The sequence below is a fragment of the Notamacropus eugenii genome, chromosome 1, assembly GCF_028372415.1.
Source record: "Notamacropus eugenii isolate mMacEug1 chromosome 1, mMacEug1.pri_v2, whole genome shotgun sequence".
NCBI lineage: Eukaryota > Metazoa > Chordata > Mammalia > Diprotodontia > Macropodidae > Notamacropus > Notamacropus eugenii.
In genome coordinates this window covers 258,659,910-258,672,107 of record NC_092872.1, presented here as the reverse complement: position 1 = coordinate 258,672,107, position 12,198 = coordinate 258,659,910, and the positions used below count along the sequence as shown (strand labels likewise).

At 45.4% G+C, this 12,198-nt stretch overlaps 1 protein-coding gene across 1 annotated transcript; it reads right to left on the bottom strand.

Annotated features, from left to right (window-relative positions):
- Positions 1 to 7,228: 7,228 nt before the first annotated feature.
- On the bottom strand, positions 7,229 to 10,613 carry NODAL (nodal growth differentiation factor). Its single transcript, XM_072628696.1, has 2 exons — positions 9,910 to 10,613; positions 7,229 to 7,755 (listed from the first exon to the last, which is right to left on the bottom strand). Exons 1-2 carry the CDS (start codon positions 10,609 to 10,611, stop codon positions 7,603 to 7,605), a joined length of 855 nt encoding a protein of 284 aa, XP_072484797.1. The 5' UTR covers positions 10,612 to 10,613; the 3' UTR covers positions 7,229 to 7,602.
- Positions 10,614 to 12,198: the final 1,585 nt, after the last annotated feature.

Sequence of the window (12,198 nt, the reverse complement as noted above, 5' to 3'; positions counted from 1 at the left end):
ACCCTTAGTTTGTATTTTCCTTTCTATGTAGTCACTCCCTTTCTGTGCTTCAGGAGACAACACACCTTTCTTGCAGCGGACTTGTTCCTGAGTATTGTCTGCAGGGTCAAGAATCATATTCCTTTCAGATCTGCTTCACTAGATCCAAAATGTAAATTTAAGGTTCCATTCATTGAGTAGCTGATCCAGATGCTGAGGACCACTAGGATGTAGTGAAATGGCCCTTCCAGGGATCTGCTGCTGAGAACCTTGTTCTTTTTTTTTTTTTTTTTTACCCCATCAAGAAGGAAATTAAGGCCTAAAGCATGGAGCTTACTTATTTATGATTTATTGCTACTGAACATGATTGACTCTGCCAAAAGTTGAACCAGAAGAGAAGAGAGATCTGAAGTCTTGGAACTGAGTCTCTTCCCTACAGAGCAACTGGCATCAAACATGTTGAATGAATGAATGAGTGAGTGAGTGAGTAAGGAGGGGCTGTCCCTCTTAGAAGGAGGCACATCTGTATTTCTCCCCAACCCTCAGTAAACCAAGGCCTTTTTTTGCCTGATTCTAGTCATAGAGGCTTACGTTTTTCTCCTCATTATCTCAAATGCCAGGTTTTCATTTCTGGTGACTAGTTAGAGTCTTCTCTTAACCTTCAGAAAATCAGTTAACTTCTCTTAGCCTCAGTTTCCTCATCTGTAAAAGAAGAGCTAGACCAGATGCCTCTAATGTCCCTTCCATTCTAGATCTCATGACTGTGACTCAGGAATTGCCAGTTCAAGGGAATTCTGGCCATTCCTTCTGAGGAGTTATGGTCAGACTAATTGCGTTGAGGGAGCAATGCAGGTTCAAATCAGAATCAATAAGTAGTGACCCCAGGTGGGAGATCTGGATCTGAGCAGAAGCAGACATGGCAAGCAAGAAGCCAGGTCAGAAACATAGAAAATTGTTTGGTTTGCCAAGCCCAGGAAAGAATATCAAAAATTAGAATGAGCAGAGATTGAGGAAGCACCCTACTGGGATTTAGACTGAAATAGGGCAGGATTTGGGGCAAAAGCGCTCTATCAGTTTGAGAGTAGAGTAAACGCCTGAAGTGCTCGGCTATACCTGAAGACCTCTTCTGCCATACCCCAGTTTTCCAGTTAAAACTCTTACGTTGTTTTGGTAGATGTTTGTTTTTAAAGTGAGACCAGCCTCTTTGCCTAGGTTGAACTTTATAAGGTACTTGCTTTTCTCAGCAGACATTTTTGTCCACCTCACAAGTTTTAGGGTTCCTGCATTAAAAATGGAGTATTTTACATGCTTGAGTATTAATGTTTACTGATTACTAAAGACTTTGAGCTGGTGTTCCATGACTTCTAATTATTCCTTGCTTTTGCTTCTTCTTTGTCAGTAATCAGATCCAGCATCTTCTGCCATTTGTGGGAAAGAAGGGCTTAATAGTGTCAATTCCAATGTGCCTAGTGGCCCCTTGATATTGTGTTGAAACTTTAAAAGAGGGTCCTTTCGTTGGACCATCCACAGCAATGCGCTTGTGCTACATCAGCGTTTCCTTTGAAGCTTGGAGCCATGACTGCTGCAAAGTGGCCTGGTTTCTGTCCCCAGGCTCGGTTTCTTGGTCATTCAGCCAGTCAGATACTTATTTTTTGAGTGTCTGCTGTGTGCAAGAGTTGCACCCATTTGAAATTCCCAGGTGCTTCATGTAGAGGTGTCTTTGTGACTATTTAGATGGGAATTCTTTCTCAAGTTCCTTCTCTTTTCTTCCCAAATTGGATGCTTAGCTGTTGGAGCAATTACTTTGGGGTTCCTTGCTCTTCAACCCTTTGTTGGCACTTTGCCTTATGCTCTTAACTACAGAAGTGGCAGGAGGGAAATCTGTCTCCTGTTGGCTGTATTGGCCCTCAGAGGGTAGTGTCTTACCTCCAATGCAGTGTTGGAATTAGAGGCCTCCCCTTCCTTTGGCAATCATTCCACAGAGTAAAGCAAAGCCCTTCCCCTGCTCCCATCTCACTGGTTCAGAGCTTTCCCCACTTTGCACATCTCTGGACCATAGGTCTTGGGCAGTTGGAGGGCTCTTTATTAATCTGCATAACCCAATCACATTTACGGAGGGGTAGAAGGGATTCATTTGAGATGAGTTCTTCATTTTTAGGAATCGATTTTGATTCTGAACTTTGACGGGCTTTGACCATCACTATAACTTGTAGCTTTTTGTTTTCCCTAAATGAAGATGGACTTGGAGCTGAGAAAATGTGGGTCCGTCCCAGTTCCCAGGAGCTTAAGTCTTGTTCCTATTTTGCTTGTGGCTTTTGTTTTGGAATTGAGGTTCTTTTGACATTAGACTGAAGGCCAAGTAAAAATTGTACATTTCCCTACCCCGCCCCACCCCAAACTACAAGAATTTGGTTGGTACATGGAATATTTATTTTCCCATTTATTCTCTGGGGAATATTAACTGCTTCCTTTGGGCTGGTCCTAGAAGTTGATTCCTTTTGTTAAAGCTCACATACAGGAAAGGTCTTTTGGTTCTCATGTTAATCTTCCTATGCTTCCCCTTTGCTTAAACTCTGCAGACCTGGCAGACTGCATTTTATATCTGGGATGCCAGAATAGAAAACCTGAGGCTTTGGGGAATGGAACGGAGATGAAACAAGTTCCCTAAGGCAATTAAACTCTTCCTCTAGTCCCTCTAAGGCAGTTAAATTCTTCCTCTATTCCCTATCTAACAATTGGAGCAGGTGGAAAGATGCTTGGAAGCTTGAAAATCCTCAGGCCAAATGAGATTCTTGAGAGGGAAGACTCCTTGTCAGTGTTAGAGAGCGTTGGTTCTTGAAACTGAAGTTATTACTCAACATCCCAGGCTTGGAATACTTCATGAATCAAGCAAGTGTGGCATGCCCATTCTAGCCCCCATGTTCCTTCCCAACTCTTTAGTCATGATCTTAAAAAAACAAAACAAAACAAACCCACCTGTGCCAAGGGCAATTTACTTGAAACTGGGACAAGCCCCATTTTATATATAGGCTCTAGATCAGATTAGATGAGCAGGATGAATGGTCCCTCCCACTTACTAACTTCCCCATGTCTGTGTTAGTATCACCGGGCATTGGTGATCCAGTGCCTTTCCTTCACCTCAAGATGGAATCCATCTATTTTCTACCTTGGTGAAGCCACCCTCTTACTGAGGGGGGTGAGGTAGGCCTTGAAGGTGTCTTGGAGAACCCAAAGGACACTTGCGTGTTGGGTGACCATTTTAAGCTTCTTTTTAATAATCTTTTATAAAGAAAATGCTTATTCCTCTGCCCAATCCAGCTTGACCCTCTTGTTCTCTTGCCCCTTTTTCTTCAGTGCCATTCTGAATCACAAAGCTATGGCTAGCCAGAAATTGTGCTGAAACCACCTCCCTTGCCCCAGTCACCTCCTTATCCACTCATCTTTCCCTGTCTCTTCCTTTACATTATCGTTCTGGATGGAAATCAGAGGCTGCCAGCCAAGGCCTTTAGGCGCTTCTGTATAATTCCATGGGTTTTGTGGGTTTTTGCTTTTGTTTTTATTTTAATTGTTTTTCAAAACCAACTGGTATTGGAAACAGAAAAACTCTCACCAATGGTTGCTGTTAGATCAATAAAGATCTTGACTAAAAGCTTGGCTTTGGATTGTTTTTTCCCCCTGCACACTATATCAATTGTTAGCATCTTGGGAGCCTTTGTTAGAATGTGGAAGGTATTTGGGGAAAGCTGACAACCTTCTTTGAGCCTGACACTCCAGACTGACGCATCAGTAGAGCTCTTGAAGATGGAGTGTGACTCAAGAGAGGCAGGCCAGTATTGGAGAAAGACCACTAGCCTTGGGGTCAGTAGCCCTGGGTTCAAGAAGCAACTCAAAGCTTAGTAGCTGTGTGCTCACACATGAACAAATCCCTTTGCCACTGAGCCTTGTAAATTGTAAAATGGGGCTAATATCACAGCACCTATTCTGCAGTGTTGTTGTGAGGAAAAGCACCTTGTAAAATGTGATTTGTCATATCCTTTTTGGGAAGTTGTGCTTCCTTCAGTGTTCCTCAGCCAAAGCCTGATTTAGGATTTACCTTAAACCTCCCTCTGCCCTTCACATAAAGTCATGCTTGGTGACATCTCTCACGTGTGTAAGAAGCATTACCTGGATGAGGGCCCCACATAAACCCCTTCCGGAACTCCCTGTTGTCATATCTCACAACATTAGTATGGGGAAAGAGGCTTTTGTCAATGGGATTTTTCTTTTTCGTAGAGGAGATAAATCTAAATGATCCCATGGGTTTAGTCTTTTTTCCAGTAAAAAAGGCTGGAGCATAGCCTTGATTTCTGAGAATTCTCAGTGATGGGGAGCACAGTTAGTCCACCTTAGTGTACAGTCCAGGACGTGATAATGTAGTAGTGGATTGAGTTGGCGTTCAGATCTTTGCTCCAATATTAGCTGTGAAAGCTTGGCAAACTGAGCAGTATTTTGGTGAATTGGACTTGGGAGTCTGGAGACCTGTATTTGAATCTGGCCCCATAGCAAGACTTTATTTCTCTTCTAGTAACCTTTGGCCCCTCATCTGAAAACAAGGCTACTTCTGTAATTACCTACCTCATCAAGTTGGGCTTTGTAAATTTTAGAGTCTCCATGGAAATAATTATTGCACCATAGATTCAGAGCCAGAAAAGGCACCTTCAGCATCTTTTGCCCCATCTCTTTTCCAGAGGAAGTAGCAGGCTCAGAGAGGGCATGTTTACCTTGTCCCAGATCACAAAGTCAAGGTGGGATCTGACCTCAAATCTGCCATGCTTCCCAGACTGCTGGCCTGGGGGCTGAGGTGACTCCTCCTAGCCTGACAGCCCTGCTAGTTGTAGAGGACATTAGCATGTATCATCATCTTTTACAACCTCAGAACCACAGATGGTGATGGAAGGAGTATTGCCTGATTGGTGGGAGCTTTCTAGGAGACAGGTAGCATTACCTGTGGGCCTGGTGCACAATGGAATTGGATCACTGCTTGCCTTGGGTGCCCCTTCTCCTGTGTCCCTTTTTGGTCCCACTCCCTTTCTTACCCTTCTCCCCATGTGGTAGGCTTGCCAATAGGTACTCTGTGATATTGCTTGGCCCCGCTGTGGCACTTGGAGCCAAGATTGTAGCTGATTGCCTCGAGGACTTTGCCAGTTACTAAATACTAGCCAATGTCTTGGCTTTGCTCTGTGTCCAGTGGCCCTTTTGCCTTAGGTTTCATTTTGAGCGTCTGGCTGCTCAAGTAGACACAAGATGGCTCTTCGAGGCAGACTCAACCCCACCCATTTCATATCCTTTCAGAAGGAACCTTGGTACAGGGACATGTAGAAGGGCAGCTTTTCTGAGAAGAGGAAACTTGGTGTCTAGGTGATATCTCCAGCCTAATATGGTGGGAGGGACTGCCCCCTACCCCCTTTCCCCTTCTCCAGTCCTGACTCAGTTTGATCCTCTCACCCAAGAGCAGGACATAGTCCACTTCAAGGGTTAGTGTGCTAGACATTTTGTATGGTGTGATCACCTTCAGCTGGAGTTCTCAGCTTTCCATGAAGATATGTCTTGTTATCAAGGCTCCAAGTTCCCCTGGAGAGTAGGTCTGCTGTCAGCATGCCTCACTGTGGCCACAAATAGAATGACTTCCAACTTCCTGTTCTGGAACTGTGTGCTTCTCTGGAGGCCCTGTGAGTTGTGAAAGCTTTTGGAGTGGGATTCTTTCTCAGCCCCATGTTTTATTTGAGTTTATATGTATAATTTGGTCTGTTATTTGTGAGAATAATCCAGATGCCTGCATTCTTGACTGCAAGCTAAGCCAAAGCAGAGAGAAAGGCTGCCCTGTGAGCTGAGTGGTATCAAATGCAAAATCCTTTCCAGCCTTGGACACCATCTCCATTTAGTCCAGGTGGTGGCTGGCTGGATCAGATCTGATGATGACTGGGGGTATTGAGTTCACAGCTAGCCAGAGAGATGCAAATCCAATCTCCCCCTAGTTAGCTAGGGCTGCTGCTCCTCTGGATCATTCCTACTGGAACTAACACTTAATTAAGTCAACTTTTTGAAGAACCTGGGGGGAATTCTAGGTTTATTCTGCAGTTGGATTAATTGAAGGTCCTAGACCCTCACGAAAAGGATTTATGGACGTTTGATCAACCCCCAAATGGGCAGCTGCCTGTCTGTGGATGGATAAAAGAAGTGGGGAGGGATCTAGTGGAAGATTTGGGACCTTGTGTTGGGAGCCACCATGCTATGGCACGTAGGTGAGAGTTCTGCCATGGTGCCACAAAGTCTGGTCTAAAGACAACTTGGGCTCTGGCAGTGGGACCGAGGCAAAGGTTTAGGCTGGACCCAGGGCCAGTTGGCTTTACAAACACATACTTCCCATGAGAAACAGTGGAGAAGAATAGTATAACATTTAAAGGATCCAGGAAAAAGATAAAATCCTCTGCTACAGTGGAAAGGGCCATGGCCTTAGGAAGCTAGGAGATGGGGGAGGGGGGGTGCAGTTTCCTGATTATGTCCCTTCCTGGCAGTATTCTCCTTCACCCCTTTGTCTCTTCATCTGTAAAATGGAGATAATGCTTAATATACGTACATACCTCAAAGGATGTGAAGGAAGAGCAGTTTGTAAACTTTTAAGCACTATGGAAATGTAAGTTATCTTAAACTCACCAGGCAAGTTTTGTTGGCATCCTCAGCTCACTCTAGCTGCACAGCTCTACCATTTATTAGCAAATCACTCAACCTCTCTAGGCCTGTTTCCTTCCACAGTTAAAGTGAGGGGATTGTGTTCCTTGGTCCATAAGGTCCCTTCCAGCCCTGTAAACATCACCACTTTAGACCACAGCACAGGAAAAGGCCTTGGAAATAATTTCATGCAGTCCTATCATTTTACAGATGAGGAAACTGAGGCCTATAGAGGGAAATTGAGTTGTCCAAGACCATGGCTCATGAATGGCAGAGCTGATTGAAGCCTAGTCATCAGGACCATAGGCCAGGGTTATTTGGGCTTTACCAGCTGAGAAACCAACTTCAAGGATACATGAAGCAATACCTACACTGTCACCTTCAGACAGGTGCAGATTGTGTTTCCTTAGTAGCCCTAGCACAGTGAAGATGGAACAGGACTCTGACTTCCATCTTCCAAAGTCTTCTCTACCCAAACCTCCTACAGAAGATTCTTATCCTTCCCTTTAAAGGCCAAAGCCACCTGGAAGAACCTCAATCGTTTTTTTTTGTTGTTGTTGTTTTTTTCTCAATCATTTTATTGATATATAGAGTTCATTAGCAAAGACCAGCTCCTGCTTACACACCTGCCTGCTCTGATGTCATTCTGGGGTACCAGCCTCAGAGATCAGAACAGATCCATTCTATGAAGAAGAAACAGGGCAAGCCCCACAGCTGGAGCTTAAAACGCTCCATTCTATCTGTCCAAAGATTGTCTCGAGTCAGATTCACTTCAACTCAGGTGGGCACTGAATCCTTTCCGTGTTACTCCCTCTGCCCTCGCCCCCTCCACAATTCATCTGAACCCTGCCAGCAGCAGAGAGTGGGAATTTGAATTGAGCTGACCTGCAAATCTATTGTGTCTGCGTGGTCTTTTCAGAGGCACCCACACTCCTCCACTATCATGTCCTTGTGATGATCCAAGAGGACATTGCCATTCTCCAGATACAGCATGCTGAGGGCCTTGGTCTTCACAGGAGCACAGCACGTGGAGGGCACTTGGTGAGGCTGGTAGAACTTCAGTAAACTCTGCAGAGGGAGAGAAAAAGGGCAGGGCAGGTCAGAATTATATTGTTCTCAACTGAGGTAAGACAGAATCAGGAGGAGGTGCGATTGATCACTGCATTAGACGAAACAGAACCAAAGTGAGAGTTTCCAGATAGAGAAATAGGTAAAGAGAGGAGCATTTTTAAGTAAAGTAGCAGCCAGGTGTCTCTTGTTCACGGAGCAGAAAGGGGCCAACAGTCTAGATTTCAGCAATATATTGGCCCATTTGGATTGGCCCCTGATGCTGACGATAGAGGAGCCAGTAACTTACCCAAGCCCATGGACTTTGGTTTTCAGTTTTTTAGAAATAACTTGAATTTTATTCAGTGTATGTCAGAACTGGAAGCGACTTGGTTATCCCAAACAGCTTCCGATGTGGTCAGAACCAGGACTAGGGGCTGGACCTGTGATTCCGTTCATATAAGGGAAGAATTCCCATTGGAGAAAAGCTCCTTCCAATGTATATTAGCACCACTAGAAGACTGGGACTTGCCCAGGGTCACACAGCCAGCATGTGTCAGTGGACTTCCCGCCTTTGAGGCTAGCTAGCCTTCTATTCATTATTATTCTACGCTGCCGAAAATGCTTGTGGGAGGTTGCATTACCTTGGAAAGGGAAATATCAGTGATGCATCCATTTGGAGAGGTGGAATGAGGGAGAGAAACCATGACCATTTTTGGAATTGAGCTGCCACCATGATGTGGCACCCTGTGTCCAGCCTACAAATAAATCTAACCAAGCCACTGTGTGGCAATTCCCTTTGGGTCATCAGAGTTCAGACATTTTCCCCCACAACAACCCTTTGAGGCAAGTTTTAAAAGTAGTGTAATCCCGAAAAACAGATGAGGAAAGGAAAGCAATGTGAATTGTAGACCTGCCTCAGTCAAGATGACCTAGGTTCTGGGTTCTAGTCTTGCACACACTAGCTATGTGAACCAGGAGAGTGATCCTAAGGTCACTTAACCTTTCAGAGCCCTAAGTGAACATTGGTTGAATTGTGTGGCCTTGGATGAGGAATGTGTGTGTTTGTCCTTCATTGCCAAAAAAGACCATGCCATCAGAGAAATAATGACATGACTTGCACTTGACTTTGTTTTGAGTGAGGGAGGGCTGTGCAGGTCACCAGCCTCACTTCTCCTCCAGAGCCATCTGAATCCAGTGACTAGATATTCATCAGGATGACTGGAGATGACCCAGGATGAGGCAGTTGGGGTTAAGTGACTTGCCCAAGGTCCCACAGCTAGTGAGTGTGAAGTGTCTGAGGTGAGATTTTGAACTCAGGTCCTCCTGACTCCTGCACTGGTACTCTATCTACTGCACCACCTAGCTGCCCCTGGGTGAGGAATATTTTTTACTCTGAGCATCAGTTTCTTAGTCTCTAATATGGGACCAAGAATGCTTTCCCTTACCTACCTCAGAGTTTGTGTGAACACTGTGTTGTGTATGTAAACTTAATATTAAGCACTATAAAAATGAGTGACCCCATTTGACCTGATAGAATAGGGTGGAGTGCCATATTCATGGGGCAGCTAGGTGGCACCACAGTACACAGAGCACTAGGCCAGGAGTCAGAAAGACCTGAGTTCAACGGTGGCCTTTGGGGCCACATGTGACCTTCTAAGCCCTTGGGTCCAACCTTTTGACAGAGTCCAAGTTTTACAGAATAAATCCTTTTATTAAATGTCTAGTAGATACTTCTTAGCTGTGTGACCCTGGGCAAATCATTTAACCCTGCTTACCTTAATTTCTTATCTGTAAAATAAACTGGCAAAGGAAATAGCAAACTCCTGTATCTTTGCCAAGAAAACCCCAAAAGGAATTGCAGAGTTGGACACGGCCAAAAATGACTAAAAACAAGCAAAACTATATTCATCCTTTTTCTTCTGTCCATCTTTGCTAATATTTCTTCACCTACTTTTTTCTGTTCTCCAGTTTAAATAATTTATATATTCAGAGGCTAAGTGGCCATTGATCAGCTTAAGGAATGACTGATAATCCCCAATTTAGGAAGGAAAAAGAATTAATGTGGTCTCAAACTATGGCCTCCCAACTAGATTCCCACCAGAGTTTTTTACCCCGCTCATCTTGCTCCACCACACCAACACAAACTCTCCCTCCCTTCTTCCCCGCCCCTACCTGAATGTAGGCGTGATTGGTCGGCTGAAACCTCTCCTCCATGGGGTTGGGACATTCTCCCTCACAACGATAGGCTTCATACTGCTTGGGGTAGATGATCCACGAGCCCCAGCCTATCTGGTTGAAGTCCACTTGAAATCTGACTTTCCTACACTGTCGGTTTTCAAGCCCGTTCCTCCGTCGAGGGTTCCTCTTGATTTTCTCCTGTAAGATCCTGCCCTCCCTGGCCCTCCACGAACTCTCCGCCTCCCATAGCAGCGTGGAGCTTCCCAGACGCCTCTGCTCCTTGGAGTGGAGCATTAGCTGCACGTCAGAGACTGGAGGTTCTGGGGGCCGGCGCTTGCACTCTTGACTGAGTCGGTCTGTCCCTTCCATAGTTAAGGCTAGCATCTCCTCTGGGCTGCTCGGGGGCCTGAGCCCTTTGCTGAGGGGTTCCGTCACCTCCAGGACCATGCCATCGGAAGAGAAGGTGACTTGGGAGGCGGTGGCTACAAACAAGGCCAGCTGGCGGCGCTCCAGGCAGGCGTCGGCGCTGTCCTCATCCTCCCACCTTGGCTGGTGAAATATCTCGACCAGGATTGGTGGCTCCGCCGGGGGCCCCCCCAAGGGGGAGAGTTGGAGCCGAAGCTCGGCGCCTTCCAGCCCCTCATCTTGGTTCATGAAGGAAAAATCAAAGGCAAAAGTCCAGTGCTGTCCCACCATCATCACATCTAGGCAGAAAAGAAAATGGAGAAGGGGATGCCGTGAGTGGGAGGTTTGTCTTGAGGAGCCAGTCCCTACCAAGTAGACTCTACCTTTCCACACACCCTTTGTTCACTTCAGGCAGCATCGCCACTATGTGTGTGCCTAGAGGTAGCTGTAGTACATGGGCTGGGGGGAGTCAGGAATCCCATTCCCCCTTACTGGGGATTTGGGGAATGGAAGAACTTTGGGGTTGGAAGAATTCTGCTTTCAAAGTTTTGTTCCGCTATTATGGATTGTGTCATTTTAGGCAAGTCAAAGCCCCTGTCTGCCTCAGTTTCTTCTTTTTAAAAGTAGAGATGATAGTGTTTTCATCGATTCAGAGCTGTAATCAACCATCCAATCTAACTACACATGGGGAAATGTACCTGAACCATGAAAGGAGTTCCCCTGTCACATAGGTAATCTGTACTTACGGTACTACATGTGCCATAGGTAATAAGTGACAGAGATAGCATTTGAACTCAGGTCCTTTGACTCCCATGGCAGCACTTACCACACTGTGCTGCCTGTCAGCCTTCTGAGGACATAGATTTGAAGAGCTTAAAATCCTAGAGAAACTTGAGTTATTTTAGAGCCCTGAACCAGGTGTGGGATAGGAGACTCGGACTCTAGTCCTGCCCCAGACTCTTCTACCTGGGTGACCCTGGGCTAGTGACAATCTCTCTCTGCTTCCAGTTCCTTATCTGTAAAATCCTAGGGTAATTGGGAGGATCAAATGAGATAACAGGTGTAACCCTTTGTAACCCAAGCACTATGTACACATTAGCTATTATGCAGATTATATTCACAGAAAGTTGGAGCTGAAAGGAGGCCTCAGATCTTAATCTTTTTGTTTTTAAAACTGAGAAAGTTGTTAAGACAAGGCTTTGAACTGAGCTCTCTCGTTGAGGCACTTCAGAGGACTGCCTCCCTTAGGCTGGATGGAGAGGCATCTCAGAATTGGATCCCTTTGCCTTCTTTCAACATCGTCTACTGCTTGGCATCCTCTTTCCCCCACTGCAGAAGAAACAGGCAGCCCTACCCCAGACCAAAGAGTATGAGGCAGATCCTCGGGTCTGACATAAGTTGATTGGGGAACTTGAGCGCTAATTTCTCTTCCTAGCCTTCTGCTGACAGATGGCTGCCACTCTTCCCCCATCCCCACCCCAACTTGAGTCCCCTTTCACTTAATCACTATTCCCTCCTTATTAGCACTTACAAGTGCTAATGGTTTTAGTGCCTGGGGAGCTCCTCAGAAGAGGTGACAGAAATTATTAGTTAAATTAGTTGCAGGAGATAGTCATAGGATTTTATAGCTATAAGAGGCTATAGAAAAGACAAAGTCACTGTTGGAAGGAATCTTAGGGGAAGGAACAGAGACTGTCAGAGCTGGGAGCGGCCAGTACAATGCCAGCATTTTTTCCCATTTGTTTGTTTTTAAACGATATTGATGCCTTTTGTTTTTACATCACTTATTTCCAACTATCCCCACCCCTAACTCCCATCCAGTAAGCCTTTCTTTGTAACAAAAGGAGAAATTGTGAAGCAAAACTAACCAACCACCTC

Bases quoted from the DNA above. Each gene is read 5' to 3' on its own strand.
- NODAL (XM_072628696.1), bottom strand. From the start codon at position 10,611: ATGGTGGGACAGCACTGGACTTTTGCCTTTGATTTTTCCTTCATGAAC. The intron at 7,756-9,909 runs GTAGGGGCGGGG...CTCCCTCTGCAG, and splicing joins CCAATCACGCCTACATTCAG to AGTTTACTGAAGTTCTACCA.